The following is a 25,876-nucleotide window of genomic DNA, read 5'->3' as shown; positions in this document are numbered from 1 at the left end:
ATATTATAAGACTGACCTACATAAATGAGGAAAAGTTGAGGTGCCTTTATTATTCTTTTGTTCCATTCTTTGTTTCTATGGGAAATTTGCCAATGCAATATTACTCTTTTCCTTTTAAACAAACAAAACTTAAAAAAAAAAATGGTAATGGCTGTTGAAAATAGCAATTCCAGTCCTAGTTAGCACTGGGAAGACCCCAGCATTTGTTGCTCAATTTTATCCTACTTTTTCTACAGCAAATTACAGTGGATCAGCATATTTGATTTGGGAGAAATGAAGTAATAGTTGCCCAAATTGAGCTTGAGCACTCCTGAATTTTGAGGGTGTTCAAATCTGGAAGGCACGTGCTAGATTCCCTTTCTGAATATTAGATACATCTGGAAAGGAAAAAGTCAATGTCTATTTTCATGGCTCAGAAGTGGAAATCCTCCTGTACTGTATCTGAAGCTGCCCAGGTTCTCTAGTAGAGCCACCCCTCCCTTACTTTTCATTTTAACTTCTAGCGGGATCCACATACCTCCCTTGCTAGGCTTCAGATAGAGGGGTGCACTGTCCATTTAGTCCACCCAGTTCCTTCTTTCGGGGAAGCCAGGCAAGGTCACACCAGCATCCCTAAGCCAGTCTGGGGAAGTCTTTTGAGGGTGCTATCTGGGCCAAAGCCTTCTACTCCTTGGGCATACTTGCTCCCCATTCACACTGTCACCTCCTTCTAGCAGCCAGTTCTCCATTCACAGCAAGCTGCACCGCATGGAATCTCTCAGCTCTCCCCTCGTCACTTTCCTGCTGATAGTGGTCAAGGGAATGCTGGGAAATGTAGTTCCTTCCCTGCTCCAGGGCAGGCTCTTTAGCCAGGGAGCTGGCCAAGGAGCTATATCTCCCAGGGCCCCATGGGGTCTCAGCTCCCATGCTGGATCCAGGCTGCGCTGAGGCTCCATTTCTGCAGAGGGGATGAAGCAAGTGTTACGGGCCCCTTTCTGAGCTTGGGCCTGGTGCTATGGCGCCACGGTAAATCCAGTACTAGTTAGAGCCCCACTACTCCAATGATTCCTTGCCTCAGGAGAGGGAAATGAAGTAAGTTACTACCACACGCACAAAAAAATACAAATTAATGTTACAAAACAAGAAGGTTAGCAGAAACTGAACTGCTAATTTGTTCTATCCCTGTGAGACAGAAAATCTGATGGTGTGAGCTGAAGAGTGGGTTTAGTTCTGGGGCCTCCATCAACGGACCATCTCTGAATTCCACAGGTGGGTGGCATTACCTATAAGTGATGAATGAGGAGAGAAGTTGTGCAACAGAATAATATTTAGGATTAATATAATGCTGTTAATCCATAACTCTCTCATTGCTTTACAAAGACAGCTAAACATCACTATCCTCATTTTACAGATAACAAAATGGAGGCAGAGACTAAGTGACTTCCAAAGTCACACAAGTGACACAGACAGCTGCAGCAGCAAAGGAGCCAGCAAACAGAGCTGTAAACAGGGGACTCAGGGTGGGAGTTTGGGGGAAGACTAAGAGAAACAGGCAGAGGAACAGACAGGCTAGTGAAGGGAGTCTGTAGTGCTTTGTTTTTGTGCTCATTGGGGGTTTGTTTTGCTGTGGGTGGTGGTGTTTTGGTTTGGTTTATGTTTCTCGGACTTACAGGATTTAGGTGGGAAAGCTATGACAGATACAGAGGCAGCAGTGGTAGTGACCCAAGCAGCGGAAGACACAATGAAGATGACTGGATGTGGAAGCTGTGGCATGTACATGATCCTGGAGGGGGTACCTGAATAAAGAGTTTCATCTGCATGAAGTGCCGCCTGATAGAGCTGATGAAAGAAAAGATCCAAGGATTGGAGATGCAGGTGGAAACTCTGGTTAGGTTTAGAAGGGGGTTCGAGCAGATGATGGAGCAAAGACACAAGGAGGCTGAAGGTAAAAGCTCAGACTTGCAGATGGAAGCAGGACCAAAGAACTCTGAGGGGAGACTGCTGAGTGAGGAAAGTGGACATTGGAAGCATGTGACTAAAAGAACCAGACAGAGGAAAAGGTGAGCCAGTGAAGGAGAAATAGAGCTCAGGAACAAGTTTGCAGAGTTGGAAAATGAAGAAAGGGCACAGCAGGTGGCCACTGAAGGTGAGAGGGCAAGGAAGAAGAGACAAGCAGATAGTCCTATAGGATGCGGGGAAGAGTCAATGGACGTAACACCACCAAAAATCAGCCCCAGGAGGATACAGGATGGGTTGCAGAAGATTGCAGGGGAGAATAGGAATCAAGAGGACTTGCAGCCAGAAGGAACAGGGGATAGACCAGAGAATCGCACCATCACCAGGAAAAGGCATGTCTACGTGACTGAGGACTCCTTACTGAGAAGGACAGACAGGCCTGTAATCAGAGCTGATCCAGAGAACAGAATGGTGTGCTGTCTGCCGGGTGCTAAGATATGGGATGTGGATCTGAGGCTGAAGAGGATCCTAACGGGAGCGGGAAAAAATCCATTGATTGTCCTTCATGTGGGAAGGAATGATATAGCTAGATTCTTGCTTGAACGTATCAAGGGAGACTATGCCAGGCTGGGGAAGACGCTTAAGGAAATCGAGGCTCAGATGATCTGGATTCTGTCTGTTCCTAGAGAAGGGTAACAAAGATGTGACAAGATTATGGCAATCAACAGATAGCTCAGACAGTGGTGCTATAAGGAGGGTTTGGGATGTATGGCCATTGGAAGACATTCACGGACAGAGAACTGTTCTCTCAGGATGGACTTCACCTGAGTAGGGAGGGAAATTGACTTCTAGGATGGAAGCTGGCACAACTGATTAAGAGAACTTTAAACTAGGTATTTGGGGGAGATGTCCAGGTAATCTCCATGCCGGATTTTAATATTGAGAGGGAAGAAAATGAAGAAAGAAAGGATACAGCTGTGGGTAGGAGAATGGACATATGGAGGAAGGGTACTGTAGATACCATTCTAATAGGCGATACTGGCGGTAGAATGTCTGTACCTAATCGGGTAAAGAATGTGAGCAAAGCCAAACTGCAAGAATTAAGATGTTTATACACCAATGCGAGGAGCCTAGGTAACAAAATGGAGGAAATAGAGTTACTGGTGCAGGAAGTGAAACCAGATATTATAGGGAAAACAGAAACACGGTGGAATAGTAGTCATGACTGGAGTACACGTATTGAAGGGTATGTTCTGTTTAGAAAAGACAGAAATAAAGGCAAAGGTGGTGGAGTAGCATTGTATATCAATGATGAGGTAGACTGTAAATAAATAAGAAGTGATGGAATCGATAAGATGGAGTCTGTCAGGACAAAAAAATCACATTAGTGCCTCTCCTGGGATAGTGCTTCGGGTGTGCTATAGACCACCGGCATCCGATCTGGATATGGATAGAGACCTCTTTAATATTTTTAATGAAGTAAATACCAATGGGAATTGTGTGATCCTGGGAGACTTTAACTTCCCAGATAGAGACTGGAGGACAAGTGCCAGTAATAACAACAGGGCTCAGATTTTCCTGGAAGTGATAGCTGATGGATTCCTTCACCAAGTAGTTGCTGAACCAACAAGAGGGGATGCCACTTTAGATTTGGTTTTGGTGAGTAGTGAGGACCTCATAGAAAAAATGATTGTAGGGGACAATCTTGGTTCGAGCAATCATGAGCTAATTCAGTTAAAACCAAATGGAAGGATAAACAAAAATAGATCTGTGACTAGGGTTTTTTATTTAAAAAAGGCTAACTTTAAGACATTAAGGAAATTAGTTAGGTAAGTGGATTGGACTGGACTGAAGAACTTGTGGATCTAAAGGCGGAGGAGGCCTGAAATTACTTCAAGTCAAAGTTGTAGAAGCTAACAAAAGCCTGCATCCCAAGAGAAGAGAAAAAAAATCATAGGCAGGAATTGTAGACCAAGCTGGATGAGCAAGCATCTCAGAGAGGTGATTAAGAAAAAGCAGAAAGCCTACAAGGAGTGGAAAATGGGAGAGATCAGCAAGGAAAGCTACCTTACTGAGGTCAGAACATCTAGGGATAAAGTGAGAAAGGCCAAAAGTCATGTAGAGTTGGACCTTGCAAATGGAATTAAAACCAATGGTAAAAGGATCTATAGCCATATAAAAGAAAAAGAAAAAGAAAAAGAAAAAGAAGAAGTGGGATCGCTAAACACTGAGGATGGAGTGGAGGTTAAGGATAATCTAGGCATGGCCCAATATCTAAACAAATACTTTGCCTCAGTCTTTAATGAGGAGCTTAGGGATAATGTAGGATGACAAATGGGAATGAGGCTATGGAGGTAGATAATATCACAGCTGCAGTAGAAGTCAAACTGAAAACAGCTTAAAAGGGACTAAATTGAGGGGCCCAGATAATCTTCATCCAAGAATATTAAAGGAACCGGCACATGAAACTGCAAGCCCATTAGCAAGAATTTGTAATGAACCTGTAAACCCAGGGGTTGCACCGTATGACTGGAGAATTGCTAACATAGTTCCTATTTTTAAGAAAGGGAAAACCCCCTCAGGGCCTCTGCCAATCTCCCCTGGAGGAAAATTCCTTCCTGACCCCAAATATGACGATCAGCAAAACCCTGAGCATGTGGACAAGACTCACCAAACAAAACACCCAGGAAAGAATTCTCTGTAGTAACTCAGATCCCACTCCAACAGCCCATCACAGGCCATTGGGCATATTTACCACTAACAGTCAAAGATCAATTAATTGCCAGAATTAATTACGGTTCCACATGGCGAATTATTAGCTAAATTGGAAAAGCTGGGGACCAATATGAACATTGAAAGATGGATAAGGAACTGGTTAAAGGGGAGACTACAATGGGTCATACTGAAAGATGAACTGTCAGGCTGGAGGGAGGTTACTAGTGGAGTTCCTCAGGGATCGATTTTGGGACCAATCTTATTTAATCTTTTTTTTAAAACAGACCTTGGCACAAAAAGTGGAAATGTGCTAATAAAGTTTGCGGATGACACAAAGCTGGGAGGTATTGCCAATACAGAGAAGGACCGGGATATCATACAGGAAGCTCTAGATGACCTTGTAAGCTGGAGTAATAGTAATAGGATGAAATTTAACAGTGAAAAGTGCAAGGTCATGCATTTAAGGATTAATAAGAATTTTTGTTATCAACTGGGGATGCATTAGTTGGAAGTAACAGAGGAGGAGAAGGACCTCGGAGTATTGGTTGATCATAGGATGACTATGAGCTGCCAATGTGATATGGCTCTGAAAAAAGCTAATATGGTCTTGGGATGCATCAGGCAAGGTATTTCCAGTAGAGATAAGGAGGTGTTAGTACCGTTATACAAGGCACTGGTAAGACCTCATCTGGAATACTGTGTGCAGTTCTAATCTCCCATGTTTAAGAAGGATGAATTCACACTGGCACAGGTACAGAGAAGGACTACTAGGATGATCTGAGGAATGGAATACCTGTCTTATGAAAGGAGAGTCAAAGAGTGTGGCTTGTTTAGCCTAACCAAAAGAAGGCTGAGGGGAGATATATGATTGCTCTCTATAAATGTATCAGAGGGATAAATACCAGGGAGGGAGAGGAATTATTTAAGCCCAGTACCAATGTGGACACAAGAACAAATGGATATAAACTGGACACTAGGAAGTTTAGACTTGAAATCAGATGAAGGTTTCTAACCATAAGAGGAGTGAAGTTCTGGAACAGCCTTCCAAGGGGAGTAGTGGGGGCAAAAGACATATCTGGCTTCAAGACTAAGCTTGACAGATTTATGGAGGGGATGGTATGATGGGATAGCCTAATTCTGGCAATTAATTGATCTTTGACTATTAGCGGTAAATATGCCCAATGGCCTGTGATGAGATGTTAGATGGAGTGGGATCTGAGTTACTACAGAGAATTCTTTCCTGGGTGTCTGATTGGTGAGTCTTGCCCACATGCTCAGAGTTTAGCTGATCATCATATTTGGGGTCAGGAAGGAATTTTCCTCCAGGGGAGATTGGCAGAGGCCCTGGGGGGGGTTTGCCTTCCTCTGCAGCATGGGGCATGAGTCACTTGCTGGAGGATTCTCTGCACCTTGAAGTCTTTAAACCATGATTTGAGGACTTCAGTAGCTCAGATATAGGTTAGGGGTTTGATACAGGAGTGGATGGGTGAGATTCTGTGGCCTGTGTTGTGCAGGAGGTCAGACTAGATGATCATAATGGTCCCTTCTGACCTGAGAGTCTATGATAGAAGTAGAATCGAGGCCTCCTGACCATCTTAATTCCCCCCCCCCCCGTCTGTAATTATTATAATTCAGTTATCTACAGGAGAAAGCTATTAATATGTTCAAACAAGATTAAAGAGAAAGAATGCATTATGGAAGGTAACACTCTAGAATTGTCCTTTTTAGAATTTTTTTTTTTTTTTAAAGTGGATAATGCATAAATGTTGACTCAGACAAATCCATGGCCTTTGATGTCTACTTGAAACTGCAAATTTGGAGAAGTCTGTTCCAGTTTAATCATCAGAAAATATTGCCTGATACCAAGATTAATTCATTAATTGATAAAACACTAGCCTATATCCCCTAAAGACAACCTCATACAACTTGCAGTCCTTGGCAAAATCAATTTGGTAATGTAAAGTTAGGTCAAACCACCATTCAGTATTTTTCTTGTTCTGTCAAAACATTTGTGATGACAGTCTATCTCCATGCTCATTTACATCCAGATTTCTCTGCTGAGTATGCAAAAAGTGTGCCAAGTGCCACAGGTTGTGTGAAGTTGACAGTTGCGCACTAAGAACTGGACTGAGATTAATTACCTAAAGACCACCGAACAGCCAAGGACTTTGGATTCTACAAAGTTCTGCCGTACTTGAACCAATGACCTAAGAACAAAAGACTCCAGTTGCGCTAGTCTCCCAAATATACCAGTCTCACAGATTGATCTATTTCCAAAGTAGGCCAAAGCCATGTCAGTTAAAAATATACGTTTAAGTCTCTTTAAAATATTTAATAGATAAATATGGAACACACACTTGGGACGCAAACTGTGCAGCAAATGTCTCTATTAAAACAAAATATCCACTGTACCTTGAAAGCTTTGTTTTTCTCTTCTTTTTGTTGTTTCTCTACCTCCACATGGCGTGCTAGGCGATCTAGGGTTGAAGCAACCCTTTCCTTCTGATAGTCAATGTGGTCTTTATGCTTTACATTTCTCTACAATTAAAAAGCAAACTGTTACTTTGTAATCTCTAGATAGTAAAAAGGTGTAAGTGCAGTCACACAGAGGTGGTATCCAGGCACAAGAACATAATTCAGTGCAGAGACACCAATTTCAGTTTCTATGAGCTACCTTGTGACTGGTCTTATCAACTTAGGAGCACTTGTAATTTCTGTAAAAGAAAGAGTTTACCCCAAATTAGTATTGGTGACGCTTGCCCTGCCCTAAACTGGCCAGAGCACTGGAAAGGACAGCAGTTTCCACCGGTGGCAATTTTAGTTTGAGAGCACTGTTGCCAACACCCCAGTAGAATGAAGTCAACCAGGACCAGAAGTACAGACATGATACAGTGAAGAGGAAACAGGTTCTCTTGCTTCTCCTTAAGAGGTCAATTCTTTCATCTTTTTACTTCATTATACTGGCAAAAAAAAAAACCCAACTAACAACGAAGACTAAAACAAATCAGAAACTTGAAGTAAATGCTTCCCGTTTCAAGGTGGTGAAAATCATTCACAGAAGAAGCAAATAGGGTACTTTTGCCTTCAGCTCGACAGTAAGAGGAATTGTAAGGGATTTTAGAGAGATAGTTTAAACCTTATTTGTCCAAAAATAAGATAATATCTATATGTTTTATGGAATGTTCTAATCATTTTGGTCCCAAGATTTCAGAGACCAAAGGTGGTTGAGGTAATATCTTTTTGTGGTTGGTCCAAAACTCTCTGGACATCACCTATTAATAAAAACCTCAGAGAAGACTCCACACCACTATTCACAGAGGAATTTAAGGGTATCATCAAATCCTTCCCCAAACAATTTCAGATGAAACTCTACAATCTCACCCCCGTCCAACCCCAAAGAACCCGTCCCAAGGACCTTTCTACTTCCCAAGACACCTAAACAAGGAAACCCAGGAAGACCCACCATATCTGACCACAGCAGTCACACTGTAGGAATATCAGGACTCTCAGAAACCATCCTCCTAAACACTCACCACACAAAAGGACAGTTTCCTCCAGGACGCAACCGACTTCCTCCAGAAAAGTTGCAATATTAACAACCTCCTTCAAAAAAACCACCCTTGCACCATGGACGTCACCTCTCTATACACCAATACCTCCCTCTGGGATAGCATTGCTACCTGCCTCAAATACCTACAAGATAATGGACAACACTCCTATATCCATCCCAAACATCGCCATTTCATCCTCACCCATAACAACTTTACATTCAACAACAAACACTTTGTCTAAACCCTGTGAACAGCCATGGATACTAGGATGGCTCCCTGATGTGCCAGCCTCTTCATGGGTCACATTGAGGAAGAATTTCTGGAAATATGCACTACTAAACCAATGATATGACAGATACATCAGTGAGATTTCCACCCTCTGGAGAGATGACCTAAACTCCCTCATATATTTCCACCACATCTTCAACCACCACCACCTACCCACTGAACTCTCTAGAACACTCCGACACCAGCATCAACTTCCTGGACACTAAGTTCAGCTTCAACAATGGAACCCTACAGACTATATACATGAAACCCACATGTAAGTGGGGGATTTGTTCCACCACAGTAGGGGAATTTCTCTATTCGCACAGTTCCCCAGCTGAACCGAGTGACCAAAAGATCTGAGTCTCTGCCTCAATTAACTTTATCCTCATATCCACCCACCCTGACTTTCCCTCTCAGGCCCTATGTCATTAGGACGTGAACCACACAGGAAGAGCTAAGCCCAGGAGTTCCTGGGTGTTTACCTCAGTCTTTCCATGGGCAACTCTGAGCAGGGACGAGGATGCCCCTATTCACTTTTTACCCTTTTAACTCATAATTAGTGTGCGTGACACATGGACAGAAAGGGTTAAGCAACTTGCAGACTAACTGACACAGATTCAACCTTTAAAGACATGATAGAAAAGTATGTGAATAGTAATTAGGGCCATTCCATGTTAAATAGGTTAGAGCTTTTAAATGTAAACTTGCATTGTTAAAGAATTTTGAGACAGAGGTACGATTACAATTACTATGCTTTCTTAGATCTTGTTAAAGGTTAACAATATAACCAAACAGTTCCTGTCTAAGGCTGTATTCTGTTAATGCAGAGATCAAAAGGAAATATTAACATTCAGATGAAACTTGGGTGAAATAATGTCATTGTCTACGTGTCTCTTTAAAGTTTATGGTAAACTGTCTATAAACTGCTTAATGGATTAACATAAAATAGTTATCCATGCAGTTAATTACCAGTGATGTTAAGGAAACAGGAGGTTTCTTGAAAAACCTGTTGTTCACCCAAGGACTCTGTGCTGCCCAGGAACTGTATAAAGGGCCCGTGCGACCTGATCCTTTCATCTCAAATCTGTTTATCAGTGGGAGCATGAGTTGCAAAACTGTGGTCTCTAACTTCATTTGGAGCACTCTGGTATTGGAAATTGGACTAAACCTATGGACTAATTATGGTTGCCAACCCTCCAGGATTGTCCTGGAGTCCCCAAGAATTAAAGATGACTCTCTAATTAAAGATTATGTCATGTGATGAAATCTCCAGGAATTTGTCCAACCAAACTTGGCAACCCTAGGACTAAGAACTCTTTGCAACTCCAAAGCTCAGCATTGCTATGAAACCGATCTCAGAACTATTACTTATGTCTGTATTTATAATGATCTTTTAACGAATATTCTCCCTATTTTCTTTTTAAATAAATTTTGGTTTAATTAATAAAAATTGTCTGTAAGCATGTATTTGGGTAAAATGTGAAGTATTCATTAACCTGGGAGGCAGTGTCCCCAATCCTTCGGGATTGGTAGAACTTTTCATATGATGAACAAGATTTTCAATAATCTCCATCATATATGACTTGGCTGTCTGGGTGGGTACCCAAGGCAGGGTTGCTTTAAGGAAGCTGTGTTTTGGCTTCTGTGTAACCCAGAAAGGTATTGTAGAAGCTATTTTGTCACTGGCTTGGTGAATTTAAGTATTAAAATAGCCACCAGTTTTGAGGGATTGTCTATCCCATTATTTGCAATTTGCCCTAATTGAGCATTCTCAGTGTCCCTCCCACCCCCCCAGGACCCTGGTCAAACACTGCAATTCACTTAAACATATATACAATGTATTTACACCAAAAAACATCTCTCTGGGGATTAAACACCACATCACAGCATAAGCACTGCAAGGAAATGGCTTGGGTAAGATTCAATGCAGCAGTCCCTAAAGCGCGATAGACTAAATTGCATACTTAAGTGTTGAAACTGAAATGTACTAACAAAGTTTAAGGGCGATTTAGCATCAGAATCTGTTACAGTACAACCATTTTCCTTTCTGTTAGTAAGATTTTTATTTACACAAATAATAAACAAGGTGTAAATTTGCCATGTGCAAAGTCTTTTATGGATGGAGACTTAACATTTCATGCTCTTTACAGCATGTTACTTAAATGCCTTGCCTAAGATACAGTCAAATGAGATTCACAATATGTTGTGGTTCTACAAAGTACTTCTCCAAAACACATCAATCTGAGTCAGAAACCACAGTGTATTTAGCATTTTTGGAGATGCTTCCGTTATTCATGCTGCTCGTCTAATGGACTTGCTCTCCTGTCTCTCAAACATACCATTTACTCAGTTTCTACAGAGTTGTAGATGACGATTTCAGTAACTCAGGATATGTCTACATTACAACTGGTTGGGCGCCATAGCCACAGCTCTGCAATTGTGCCCAGGGCCGGTGCAACCATTTAGGCAACGTTGGCGGTCGCCTAGGGCACTGGCATTTGGGGGGCGCCATTTTCTTCAGCAGCGACTGCAGTGGCTGGATCTTCGGCCGCCCCAGTCTCTGCCAGCATTTAGGCGGAGGGAGCTGGGGCAGAGGAACGCGGGGAGGGCCGCCTGCAGCAAGGAAGGGGAGGGCGGCACACAGGTGAACTCCCCGCCCCAGCTCACCCCTGCCCCACCTCCTCCCCGAGCACGTCGTGGCCGCTTTACTTCTCCCCCTCCCAGGCTTGCGGCACCTAAGCTGCACAAGGGGGTGTCTCAGGGCATGGGAGGTACCTCAGGGTGAGGGGGGAGATGCTGCGGGGGGGCCCCTCAGGGCAGGGGCGGCGCAAGATAGAAGTTTCGCCTAGGGCGCGAAACATCCTTGCACTGGCCTTGATTGTGCCATTGTAGTACAGATGATTAGATACATGAACAGAAAGGGGTTTTCCATCTATGTAGTTAATCCACGTCTCTGAGATGTGGAAGCTAGGTTGATGGAAGAATTCCTCCATTGATCTAGCCACACTGAGGATTAAGTTAACCTAACTACAGTGTTCAGGGCTGTGAAAAATACTATAGCTAGGTTGATCTAATTTTTAAGAATAGATGAGGCCTCGCTTTGCTCCTTGACTAAGCACTCAAACAGAAGATCAAAGCCAATCAACCACGACCTCCACAGAAAGAGTAGGTGCCCCAACTCAGCTGTCAAGCTTAATTTGAATTGAAGGAAAACAATTTCCACATTAGAGAGACCATCTCCGCACTGAGACATTGGAAAAAAACATCGCTTTTCAACAAAGCCTTTTCCTGTACTTTTTCTAAGTTTCCCTTCCTCTTATTACTGATCACACTAACACACCTTTGCAAACAAAAGGTTCATCCTTATAATCAATTTTTACTTCCTGTTCGGTTTGTTAAATGTCATACTTCAGGGTTTGACAAAATATTCCCATATAAGGGACTGATGCTGCAAAAACTGGATTGTGGACCAGTTGAATAAATCAAGCAATTAGGTATATTAAGATGGGATTTATTCTATTTTGCACATAAGTATTTTGGAACAGTAGTAATGTTGGCAAAGGAAATTTAGATAAAGCACAAAAAATGGATTCTTTTCTGTTTGTTTTTAAATTAGCAAAATACATTAAATGATCCAAATAAGCAGCATCTCTTTTTAAAGAAAATATCAGCAACCATGGGGGAAGGACGGATCAGGTTGCTTTAGAATGGGGTTACAGAAGACACAGTATTATTATTTGCACAGCACTAGCGTAGCAGGCCTACAACCAGTCGGGAGAAAATATTGCAGTTTGGACTATGGAGTAAAAACATTTTCATATAGGGTATGACCACATACTAGCACAAGCTATTAAAATTAATGTGATTCACAATACTCCTGGCAGTTAGTCGAGTGTAACGACGTCCCAAAGATTAGTATTTATTAACTCCACAAAAGACAGCTGTGACTGCAAATCACCTTACATATGTTTGCTTTGGTTTATGTACCAACATGGAGTCTAAACTATTAAAATTCTACATAAAGAAAGACACAAAATCAGTTCTGGGTTTCTTTTGGAAGAATTATTTCAACCGATAATGTCCAAGAATGAAATATAACAACATACTCACATAGACATTAGAGCTGCTGCTAGGTTCTTCATCATCACTACTGACAAGGTCAATGCAATCAAGCACAGGTCTTGAAGGCCCTTCCTAAAAGAGGTTTAAAAAAGCATGGTTGTTTTTCTTGAAGTTAAATTTCTATACATTAATAGATTGGGATCTAGGATATCACATATATGGATACATTGGCCAGTTATTTCATGGTGTGTTCAGAAACGCTATTAATGGGTTTCTCAAACACATGCTGTGATAACATCTTATTACTTAGGATGCTGCAGCCCACAATTCTCTCTTGGTCTTCCTCTTTTCCATTGCTTCTTCTGTATATAAAAATCAAACGGTGTAATCAACTTGAAACTGTTCATTTTATTTACCACTCTTTCTATTTGTCTCCTCACCACCCAACTTTCTGTTATGTTCCTTTTCATTGGTTTTTGGTTTACCAAGTTCACATGCTTTAAGGAATACCATGTCAGTGACACAAATATCCGACTCTATTTCTCCAACTGTACTTAGGCATCAGTCTATTATCAAGAGATGGAATGCTAGATCTCACTATACAAAGCAATACTCAGCCCACAAAACAAATGCTTCTATCAGAAAAGTTAAGAGATCAACATTCAGGGAACAAAGCATTACCACAGATTCCTTCTTGAGCATTAAAGACTTAACACAGGAAATAGTATCAAACAGTTGCCCCCCAATAGTTTTTTCATACATAATAAGCACTATGTAGACAGAAGTAATATATGTCCTGTATCCTGACATATGTGTCTATGTACTCAAAAGGCACTGCACAAGCCAATGAATAGAAAAAGTTGTCTTAATTTGTTTTATTAAATCTTAATCAGAAGTAAGAAGGAACTGGATTGGACTCCAGTACGTTATTACACTCAAAAATGAGGATTCTAGAAAGAATGGCACGTGCCAACTGCTCATCATGGTAGATCTCTATCCCATAAAGACAACTGACTTGCCATTGTGAGTCTGCACAACTCTGGCGTAACATAAACCAGCACATAGATGCAGACTGTCAAGGAATGATAAGTGAACTAACGATGGGGACAGGAACAAAATTCCAAAGTACAATGCGGGAACAGCAATCAATATCTTTAATAAAGGGAGTATGCCATTGTTTAAAAATGGGTCATTAAAAGTTAAGTCTAGAGCTCCAGGTCTTCCTTGTTGTGACAAAATGTTAATAGATTTTAAGGGAATAAGGACCATTATGACTATGTAGTCTGACCTTCTGAATAACAGACATATATATAGTGGTCTACAGTATCCCATATTGTTTGAGTCACGCCAGAACAGGATAAGTAAGCCTATATATGTAGCACATCGAACATAAGAACGGCCGTACCGGGTCAGACCAAAGGTCCATCTAGCCCAGTATCTGTCTACCGACAGTGGTCAATCCCAGAGGGAGTGAAGCTAACAGGCAATGATCAAGTGATCTCTCTCCTGCCATCCTTCTCCTTCCTCTGATGAGCAGAGGCTAGGGACACCATTTTTTACCCTTCCTGGCTAATAGCCATTTATGGACTTAGCCACCATGAATTTATCCAGTTCCCTTTCAAACATTGTTATAGTCCCAGCCTTCACAACCTCCTCAGGCAAGGAGTTCCACAAGTTGACTGTGCGCTGTGTGAAAAAGAACTTCCTTTTATATGTTTTAAACCTGCTACCTATTAATTTCATTTGGTGACCCCTAGTTCTTGTATTATGGGAATAAGTAAATAACTTTTCCTTATCCACTTTCTCAATATCACTCATGATTTTATATACCTCTATCATATCCCCCCTTAGTTTCTTCTTTTCCAAGCTGAAGAGGCCTAGCCTCTTTAATCTTTCCTCGTATGGGACCCTCTCCAAACCCCTAATCATTTTAGTTGCCCTTTTCTGAACATTTTCTAGTGCTAGAATATCTTTTTTGAGGTGAGGAGATCACATCTGTACACAGTATTCGAGATGTGGGCGTACCATGGATTTATGTAAGGGCAATAATATATTCGCAGTCTTATTCTCTATCCCCTTTTTAAGGATTCCTAACATCTTGTTTGCTTTTTTGACCGCTTCTGCACACTGCGTGGACATCTTCAGAGAACTATCCACGATGACGCCAAGATCTTTTTCCTGACTCATTATAGCTAAATTAGCCCCATCATATTGTATGTATAGTTGGGGTTATTTTTTCCAATGTGCATTACTTTACATTTATCCGCATTAAATTTCATTTGCCATTTTGTTGCCCAATCACTTAGTTTTGTGAGATCTTTTTGAAGTTCTTCACAATCTGCTTTGGTCTTAACTATCTTGAGTAGTTTAGTATCATCAGCAAACTTTGCCACTTCACTGTTTACCCCTTTCTCCAGATCATTTATGAATAAATTGAATAGGATTGGTCCTAGGACTGACTCTTCGGGAGCACCACTAGTTACCCCCTCTCCATTCTGAGAATTTACCATTAATTCCTACCCTTTGTTCCCTGTCTTTTAGCCAGTTCTCAATCCATAAAAGGAGCTTCCCTTTTATCCCATGACAGCTTAATTTAAGTAAGAGCCTTTGGTGAGGGACCTTGTCAAAGGCTTTCTGGAAATCCAAGTACACTATGTCCACTGGATCCCCCTTGTCCACATGTTTGTTGACCTCTTCAAAGAACTCTAATAGATTAGTAAGACACGATTTCCCTTTACAGAAACCATGTTGACTATCACTCAACAGTTTATATTTTTCTATGTGTCTGACAATTTTATTCTTAACTATTGTTTCGACTAATTTGCCCGGTACCGACGTTAGACTTGCCGGTCTGTAATTGCTGGGATCACCTCTAGAGCCCTTTTTAAATATTGGCGTTACCATTAGCTAACTTCCAGTCATTGGGTACCGAAGCCGATTTAAAGGACAGGTTACAAATCTTAGTTAATAGTTCCGTGACTTCATATTTGAGTTCTTTCAGAACTCTTGGGTGAATGCCATCTGGTCCCGGTGACTTGTTAATGTTGAGTTTATTAATTAATTCCAAAACCACCTCTAGTGACACTTCAGTCTGTGACAGTTCCTCAGATTTATCACCTACAAAAGCCAGTTCAGGTTTGGGAATCTCCCTAACATCCTCAGCCATGAAGACTGAAGCAAAGAATCCATTTAGTTTCTCCGCAATGACTTTATCGTCTTTAAGTGCACCTTTTGTATTTCGATTGCCAAGGGGCCCCACCGGTTGTTTAGCAGGCTTCCTGCTTCTGATGTAATTAAAAAACATTTTACCACCACCTTTGGAGTTTTTGGCTAGCCGTTCTTCAAACTCCTCTATAGCTTTTCGTATTACACTCTTGCACTTAAGCTGGCAGTGTTTGTGCTCCTTTCTATTTGCCTCACTAGGATTTGACTTCCACTCTTTAAAGGAAGTCTCTCTCTCTCACTGCTTCTTTTACATGGTTGTTAAGCCACGGTGGCTCTTTTTTAGTCCTTTTACTGTGTTTCTTAATTTGGGGTATACATTGAAGTTGGGCCTCTATTATGGTGTCTTTGAAAAAGGCCCATGCAACTTGCAGGGATTTCACTTTAGTCACTGTACCTTTTAACTTTTGTTTAACTAACCTCCTCATTTTTGTATAGTTCCCCCTTTTGAAATTAAATGCCACAGTGTTGGGCTATTGAGGCATTCTTCCCACCACAGGGATGTTGGATGTTATTGTATTATGGTCACTATTTCCAAGCGGTCCTGCTATAGTTACCTCTTGGACCAGCTCCTGCGCTCCACTCAGGATTAAATCTAGGGTTGCCTCTCCCCTTGTGGGTTCCCGTACCAGCTGCTCCATAAAGCAGTCATTTAAAGTATCGAGAAATTTCATCTCTGTATTTCGTCCTGAAGTGAAATGTTCCCAGTCAATATGGGGATAATTGAAATCCCCCACTATTATTGGATTCTTAATTCTGACAGCCTCTCTATTTTCCCTCAGCATTTCAACATCACTATTACTGTCCTGGTCAGGTGGTCGATAATAGATCCCTACTGTTATATTCTTATTAGAGCATTACATTTCTATCCATAGCGATTCTATGGAACATGTGGATTCGTTTAAGATTTTTACTTCATTTGAATCTACATTTTCTTTCACATATAGTGCCACTCCTCCCCCTGCACGACCTGTTCTGTCCTTCCGATATATTTTGTACCCTGAAATGATTGTGTCCCACTGATTGCTCTCAGTCCACCAGGTTTCTGCGATGCCTATTATATCAATATCCTCCTTTATCACAACACTCTAGTTCACCCATCTTATTATTTCGATTTCTAGCATTTGTGTACGAGCACTTTAAGAACTTGTCCTTGTTTATTTGTCTGCCCTTTTCTGATGTGCCAGTTTCTTTTTTATGTGACTCTTTATCACCTGATCCTGCCCTTACATTATCCTCTTCCGTCCTTTGTTCCCGACTATAACCTGGAGATTCCCTATCATCAGACTCTCCCCTAAGAGAAGTCTGTGTCCGATCCACATGCTCCTCTGCAGCAGTCGGCTTTCCCCCATCTCCTAGTTTAAAAAACATTAATTTCTGCAGAATCTACAATCATTTTTTTAAAAGTGTCTAGAGCTTCTATATCTGAAATGATGCAAGATTGTCTTTTCCATCTCCAGGCAGCTATAGTGTGTCTCTAGCTATTCATAGCTTGTCCCAGAACATTAGAATTTAATTAACAAAAAATTAATTAGTTTCACTGCTACTATTCAGAATCTTATTAGTGAAAAAAAACTCAGCTGCACTTTGCTTAGTGAGAAAGATGCAGCCTTGGATCAGTCTCTAAGAATTCCAGAGCACCTCCTTTTCAAGAAGCTTTTGGGATAGTGGGGTTGGGCGTCACATCATCATTCCCCTAAGACCTCAGATCTGCACATCTCTCCCTCCCATTTTGTATCAACCTCTGGACAGCAGGTGTCTATTAATTTTTCCAACCTTTTGGAAAATGTATCTATGTATGCATTTACATACATCATCAAATTAATGCCTCAGAAACATCATGAGCCAGTTTATGCCAAAACCTAACTGCTAGGAATATAGTTATAAACACATATACAATATAAATATAGAATTCAACTGAATTTTGACATCCATGAACAGAGTTTGCGTCTGTGACATATAAAGATTCTTATCATTGAAAAATAAGCATAAGTATACTGAAAATCAAGTGTAAAACTACAAAACTGCCACCGGATTATTTGTGCTCACCATTTTATAACAAAAGAAGATTTCCCATTTAGTTCAAGTCTACTTCTTCAAAGGAACTGGCTAGGATTGTGGACAGATGCATCTAGTAGTGTTTCTGCTTTCTCCAGGGTAGTAAATACAAAATCCAAGTACTTGTCAGAGTTTGGTCAGGAATAAAAATGGCAGTCTTAGTCCAGAGTTTGCTCCTCCCAGGACCAAAGCTTTCCTTGGCATCCATGTGGTGCAACTCAAATCCAGAAAGAAAAATACTGGAGAGTTTGTCTATTCAGTACATAGCAATTCAAATGGATAGGAAAGGCAGCCTTTGAAAATGAAAGATACTTCAGCAAGTAGCTAGATTTTTCATAGGTGGTAGAACCATGTGTTGTATGTCCATCTTTAGATCTTGGGAAGCCATTTACTAATAAAAAAATTGTCTGCATCTGTTCCCTGGAGAAAATCTAAAATATCTGTAATTATATTCTAAGAATATGAATAATGCTCCAAATGCTCAAGATCTCATGGGAAGGCAGCCATTTTCTTTATGAACACATCAGCAGGTCTCACTGTTTTTCTTGATTATCTTCCAAGTCTTCCGCCTGACTCCTTACCTCCACAAGAGTGTCTGCAAGACTATCACTCCTTGTTTCCAAGATTTAGAGTCTGGCTGAGATTTTGTTGTCAAACTGTAGAAATTACCAGAAACTGTTTACTTGGAAGAACAGAGCTAGTAATGTATTTTCATTTCTAATTACATTACATTTTCTAAAGTGTAGTAGATGGAAACAAGGAGGCAGTACAATACTATCTAGCCAGCCACCTCGCCACAAGTGTTTCACAGACCACTGGGTTATTATTTTTTTGGGTGGGGGGGGGGAAAACAGAGGACCTTAGCAGATACACTAACTCTCAAGAACCTACTACTTGATGTACTTTTTAAAGAAATAATTGTCTTTATATATTTTGGCTATTTATTCTTCATATTCTTAGTTTCCCATCTAATAAATTCTGAGTACAGTAGGACTATCCTCAGAAGTGAGTGTTTGCCGGTTCTTTATGTCACTATCCTATTAACATGATTTAGAATAGAGTCCCATTTTTTTAAAAGAATTTTACTTTGCTGTTCAAACTGTGTTCATGAATTAATTCATTAGTTCTACAGCACAATAAGCATGCATGATGCTTTACAGATAAATGAAAATAAGTTTTTGCTCAGAGAAACTGACAGAATTCGACATAGCACTGTACGAAATAAATAATTGTTATGGAACAAAAAGGAATTGTTTCAGAACAACTTCTTTTGTGAGGTATACTCCCTGTTGGTTCCTCTTTATTTTTCTTCCAATATATTATTTTTGAAGGGAAGATTTTCAAAGGTCCAAGTGGCAGCTAGACCTCAATTCCCACTGACTTTCAACAAGAGTTGGGCGCCTCACACTGCATTTGAAAAATCTCACTGGAGAAGAAAAAAAATCAGTCAGTTCTGAAGACATAAGTAGAGGTCACTACAAGATGGCTCAATTAAGTTAACGAAGCCTGAGGAGGAATTTGAAAGAGAGGAGCAAGGTCAACCTCGCTGTTTGTTCTGGAGTACACAAGTTACCTGTGATTCTGGAAAACCTACATGTAAATTCTACGGATTCTGTCTTCCCGAGTTTTCACTCAGATTCCATACTTCAGTTCCAACTACCATACTGTAGAGCAAAGAACAAAGAAAGAAGGGGAGAGAACCCAACCCCTCACAGAAGAGTTACAGTATGCACTGTATAAATTCAGACAATTTCTTTCAGACAGGATCATACGTCATAATTTAACATTGTACAGTTGATTTTATAGAAATGTCCAAGGACGTTAATTATATGCGGTGCTGCACAAGATGCAAAGGCCACAATCCTGCCAAGACTGACATACAAGTTCGACTTTAAGATGAACTTCATAGGAGTACTTCGAAAATTAAACATGTTCATAAGTCCTTGCAGAATCACCACCAAACCAAGGGCTCCACTTGCTCAAAGAACTTCTAAACTAAAAGGTAAAGATGAAACAGATAGGACCCTAGAAGATGGAATAATTAAGCTATGTAATTTTTTTGTTTACTGTGTTTACTCTTTGCAAAGATAGTTTTTGTCAAGAAGCCCTCAAGAGGAGTTGAAAGGTTTTTATTCCTTTTTCAAGAATTTAGATATAATTGGTTTCATCAACTGAAAAGAAAAACAAAACAAAACCTTCACAAATCAAACTGCACTTCATTATTTGCTGTAAGCAGAGTGAACAATGTGAAAGAGACTGGGGATACATCCAAGTCAAAGTTTCAACTCCATTTTGTTCCGTGAATGACATTTAATTGCAACCTTAATGGTGCCCTTCACTTTGCATCGTAACTTCGATGTTGGATTAAGACATTCAGTTTGCACTGAAAAAACTAACTTGGTCGTGACAAAGCTATTGCAGACCCTATCCTGCTCATGCTAAGGCATGGGATACCTCAGAGAGGTCTTACAATGAGAGCACCATCAAGGGCCATCAGCGTTGAATGACTTTCCCCTAGTCGAACAGTGGGTTTTCTACCTGTAGAGCCACTGACTTTGAAGGACTCTCTGCAAGCTGAAACGCATGGGCAAAAAGGGACAGAGACTGTTTTAAAAGAGGGGTGTTTCTTGGAGCAAGGGGCCAGATCATCATAACATGCAAGACAACCAGCCTCAGGATACAAAAGGCAGGAAGAGCTACTGAGTCTAAAAACACTGATCAAACCCAGGACTCACAGGAGGGATGAGACTAGACTAAAGAAGGGTGTACCTTCAAGATTTTATTGTTTTCCAAGATCAGTAACTCTCTAATATGCTTTAATAATAGTAAAGTGTCTCTGGTTAAGAAATTCCTTTGCTAAACCTGTGCTCTTTGCCCTTCTGTGACACTGTCCTAATGAGTTTAAGAAACCAGAGCTTCCACAGCCAGGATGACTCTGGAGGAACAAGCGTACGAAACTGCAGGCCCATGGGTGGCTAGGGCATTAATTTGGAGATCTAAGGCAGCCAGATCACAGGGTCCCACTGCCCAAGAAGGGTGTCAGATATGGGGTCTAAACCTGGGATTTCACTTGAGACACCCAGAGCAGGAACAGTGACAGGTAACTACCAGACCCTGGGGTAGCTCAGAAGCACAAGGGGCCCAGGATTCAGGTCTATTTACAAAAGACTGGTGACTGTCCAGAAGAGAGGAGTGCACCAGGTTGTAATGTTTTTATATCGGAGTGGGTAAAAATCAATGATTACGAAAATAAAAGTGGGATGTTTTTATTTAAATCAGTTTTTATTTAAATTAAATACATTATCTTTTTAAAAGGCTATTTAAAAATTAAATTTGAAATTATGACCATGTGTACTAAAGCCTGAACTCACTATAATTAAAATTATTTAAATAAAAATTATTAAATGTTTAAATATTTAATAATATAAATTAATAGTTAAGCATTTAAATGCAAAACTTGTTTAGTTCAAGATAATGATTTATTAAGCAAAGGATGTATTATCCGTAGATAACTGAACTGGTTGTTTTGGGTCCTTCAAATTTTTAGAACGAGTGGATCTCATCCTTTCACACTCTTTTTTTTATTCATAGCTTGTGTGATAGACTCAGGCCAGTTGGGAACAGCAGAGTAGACTTATTGGTAGTGAGGAAACGGGCAGGCAAAGCCTGCCCACTGCCAAAGTGTTGGGGAAGCACATGGCATAAACCAGGTAACTCAAGAGAATGGAAGGCCATGAGGGCTGATGAAGTCCTCTTGCTCTGAGTCATAGTGTACCAGCTCTCCTCTAGACTCCATGTTTGACCTTGAGTTGCCCTTGTGGAAGGGGCTACTCCTTGTAGAAGAAAACCAGTAAGAACTGGTTAGTAGTTAGGCAGACTTGGCCTTGGGCGGGAAATAGTTGCTGGGCAGACTTGGTTCTGGGCAGGTACAGTTTACGTCACAAAAAGCATCGTAACAACTTACTGTTTTGGTTGAAGTATAAAAAGTATGTGAGTGGTTTGTTTCGCGCGCTTTTGATCTGAGCCCTGTGTGGCTCCTAACACCTATTTGAGATCTCAAATAAAGTTTGTTTACTTCTCCACCCTGGTGTGTCCTTTTGGCGCGGAGCACACTGAGCAACGAACCCAACCGTTGCCACCTTGGGCACTGAGTGCTGGCAATAAAAGGACTTCTCCTCAGCCTAAAGGGAGGATCCACAGGACCTGGAAAACCAAGTAATTCTGGGGGACAACAAATGAAACAACAAGGACAGGAGTGTGGTCAAAAGGCTTGTCATAAACAGATAGTTAAGGGTTAATAGAACAGGAGTACTTCATGTCTCTTTTGACTGTAAAGGGTTAACAAGTTCAGTGAGCCTGGCTGTCACCTGACCAGAGGACCAATCAGGGGACAGGATACTTTCAAATCTTGAGGAAGGGAAGTTTTTGTGTGTACTGTTAGTGTTTGGTTGTTGTTCACTCTGGGGGCTCAGAGGGACCAGACGTGCAACCAGCTCTCTCTCCAATCTCTCTGATACAGTCTCTTATATGTCCAGAATAGTAAGTACTAGGTAGATAAGGCGAGTTAGGCTTATGCTTGTTTTCTTTATTTGCAAATGTGTATTTGGCTGGAAGGAGTTCAAATTTGTATTTTGCTGAAAGGATTTTAATTTGTACTTGTATACTTAGGCTGGGAGGGTATTCCCAGTGTCTATAGCTGAAAGACTCTGTAACATAGTCCATCTTAAATTTACAAAGATTATTTTTACTGTTTTCTCTTTCTTTAATTAAAAGCTTTTCTTATTTAAGAACCTGATTGTTTTTTTTTTTTTATTCTGGTGAGACCCCAGGGGACTGGGTCTGGATTCACCAGGGAATTGGTGGGGAGAAAGGAGGGAAGGGAGAGAGAGAGGCTAATTTCTCTCTGTGTTAGGATTACTGTCTCTCTCAGGGAGAGTCTGGGAGGGGGAGAGAGAAGGAGGGGAGAAAGTGAATTTTCCTCTCTGTTTTAAGATTCAAGGAGTTTGAATCACAGTGATCTTCCAGGGTAACCCAGGGAGGGGAAGCCTGGGAGAGGCAATGGTGGGGGAAAGAGTTTACTTTCCTTGTGTTAAGATCCAGAGGGACTGGGTCTTGGGGGTCCCCGGGCAAGGTTTTGGGGGTTCCAGGGTGTACCAGGCATTGGAATTCCTGGTTGGTGGCAGCGCTACAAGTACTGAGCTGGTAATTGAGCTTAGAGGAATTCATGCTGGTACCCCATCTTTTGGATGCTAAGGTTCAGAATGGGGGATTATACCATGACAGGGCTAAATGTAGGGAACCTAACGGGGACACCGAGCAGAGAACCCCAGACAGCAGCCACTGCTCCTCGAAGGCGTCAAGGGAGCCAGCAGATGCTGCCCAGAGGAACTCTGCCCGGATGCGTGAATGGACTGAGGAGCAGAAATAGGCCCAACAGTTGCAGGAAATCCCATCAGCCAACCTCCTCTCCCTGATTTTGTAGATGGCCAGTTTGGCCAGGGCCAAGAGGAGGCTGACAAGGAGGTCTGAGACTTTGTGGGGCCTCAGATGGGGAGCGCGTAAATGTACAGGTGAGGGGAAAAGTGCAACCAAAAACATAATAATATATCTAAGAGGAACCGGAATAGAGGCAGCAACCCGGCGCACTCCAGATAAATGTATGCCAGGGTTTCCCTCATGCCGCAGAAGGGGCAGGTGTCTGGGACAGGGGTGAACCGTGCCAAGTACATGCCCATGCTCACGACCCCGTGAAGGAGCCGCCAACTGATACAGCTGGTGGGCCTCGGAACCAAGGTGGAGTGCAGGCTGGCCATTGGGGCTCCTCATCCTCGAGAGGTGGCAGTAGGTCCCGCCACTTTGTGTCAAGGCGGGACGTGAGGGTGAGGAAGTGAAGAGTGTGGAGTACGAGTGTGTACAGATGTTTCCTTGGCACAGTCTGGAACCGAACCGGCTGCAAATCATGCAGCCAGCTCACAGTGAAAGGGCGAGGGGGGGGCGTTTGAGTCCACGGGGCAGGAGCCTGATGAAGAGGTCTGAAGGGCCAGGGTGGAGGATGAGCAGAGCGTGCCCTCTTGCAGGACCCAGTCGAGGTAGGCTTGAGCAGCAGGTGGCAAAGCGGCCTTCACCTCTTGAAGTACGCACTGGGGAGTACGCGGTCTGGAGAGCCCCATGCACTGAGCAAGCGTCAGGGGATCCAGCCAGCAGAGGAGTCAAAGACAGGTATAATACTGGCCACTGGAGAAGCAGGTGTCTGTTCCCTGAGTGACCAGAGCAGGGGCTGCGCCAGGCTAATGAGAACACCTAACTCCAATTAATCTAAGAGTTACGTGAGGCTGTTAAGCACCTGACTCTAATTAAGGGCCCTCTGATGCTATAAAAGGCTCACTTCAGTCAGGCCAAAGGGAGCCAGAGGCGAGGAAGTGCGTGTGAGGAACTGGGATCAAGAGGCGTGCAAGAAGCTGAGAGTGAGTAGGCATACTGCTGGAGGACTGAGAAGTACAAGCATTATCAGACATCAGGAGGAAGGTCTGGTGGTGAGGACAAAGAAGATGTTGGGAGGAGGCCATGGGGAAGTAGCCCAGGGAGTTGTAGCTGTCACGCAACTGTACCAGGAGGCACTCTAGACAGTCACAGTCCACAGGGCTCTGGGCTGGAACCCGGAGTAGAGGGCGGGCCCGGGTTCCCCCCAAACCTCTCAACTCCTGATCAAACACAGGAGGAACTGACCTGGACTGTGGCTTCTACCAGAAGGGAAGGTCTCTGGGCTGTTTCCCGACCCACAGGGTGAATCTGTGAGGCAAACAAATCCGCCAATAAGCGCAGGACCCACCAAGGCAGATGAGGAACTTTGTCACATTTGGAAGAGGAAAACAAATGTTCCTACTTCTTCAATTCTCAATTGGTTTCTTAACTTTGAATGAACTAGTCATTGAACTGAACTAGCTGAACAAACTGAAATGAAGAAAATATCTCTCTGCACATGCTGTTAAAGGCTCATTTTGTACTTCAATAAACTCTGGTTCCAGGAGCTCAGCCGGTGACTTCCACCAGTTCAATGGTTTGACTTTCTTTGAAACTTGAGAAACAAAAAATAAAGTACACATGAAAAACAATATTCAAAAATCGATTATTTAAATCAGGGTTCCCTACTTGTTGATTTAAATTGCTTTGATTTAAATCAATCCACCCTGATGTACATATGATTTTGTATTAGTTCAGTGCTCTGGGAAGTAGGAAGAGTTTCCACACAAATGCATACAGTACAATTTCAGAAACTGTGCTTGCAACTTTTTAAAATACTTTACATTTATTCAGCAGGAGACAACCCCACATTTACACACTGTAAATTAAGTCTCTGATGAGCAGCCACTCTAAGTCAATTCCAATGAAAATACAGGATAACACGCTATATTTTAAAAGAATAGCTGTCACCACCCCTATTTTTCATATTCTACAGTCCTTTTAAAATTAACCCCAAATCTGTTTTTTTAAACTTATTTTCCAACTGACTATTTAGTTTTTAGATCAAGTTCAGAGTTTGTGAAGCTGTCTGTCACTTCCTGATAGAGAGCAAGGTTTGCCTGAGCATATACTGATGGTGACTGGAGCAGGAGAAAGAAGCACCTGCAGACAGCTCAACGCCTGCTTACCAAGCTGACAGCCTATTTTAGAAAGAAAAAGGAAAAAAAAAAAAAAAAAAAGTCTTCCACCCCCAATTCATGTATCAGCTTGTGAAAGCTCAAGCAGGAGAGGGTGAGCACACATGCAGATTAGGTACATGAAACCTGGGCCCGTTGCTGGAGAGTGGGCCCAGGCAAGTAAATGCTCTTCTCACACCTAACAGTCATGTTTGCCCTCTCTGGGAGAGAGGCAGGAGGAAAGGTGTAGCACTAATAATAGAGTTGGCAGGTTGAAAAGGGAAACGTCCAGTTGAAACGGGAAACTGGCAGTGTCAGTAACTGGCCTCTGCCACTAGGGCGGAAGGGGGGCAGGAAGAGCAGCAGCAGCTGCTGGAGCCTGGAGGAGCTGCACCCCCAGCCTGACAGAGAGAAATGCCTGGCTTT

At 41.9% G+C, this 25,876-nt stretch overlaps 1 protein-coding gene across 1 annotated transcript in view; it reads right to left on the bottom strand.

Annotated features, from left to right (window-relative positions):
* The window catches only part of ZNF451 (zinc finger protein 451), an 81,753-nt gene that overhangs the window by 52,053 nt on the left and 3,824 nt on the right, over positions 1–25,876 (bottom strand). Inside the window, exons 3-4 of the mRNA XM_030555643.1 lie at positions 12,582–12,665; positions 7,063–7,188 (exon numbers count right to left, since the gene is read on the bottom strand). Coding sequence (XP_030411503.1) covers positions 7,063–7,188; positions 12,582–12,665 — 210 coding nt within the window. The remainder of the gene's footprint in view (positions 1–7,062; positions 7,189–12,581; positions 12,666–25,876) is intronic.

The sequence above is a fragment of the Gopherus evgoodei genome, chromosome 3, assembly GCF_007399415.2.
Source record: "Gopherus evgoodei ecotype Sinaloan lineage chromosome 3, rGopEvg1_v1.p, whole genome shotgun sequence".
Taxonomy (NCBI): domain Eukaryota; kingdom Metazoa; phylum Chordata; order Testudines; family Testudinidae; genus Gopherus; species Gopherus evgoodei.
This window is presented reverse-complemented; position numbering and strand designations above follow the sequence as displayed.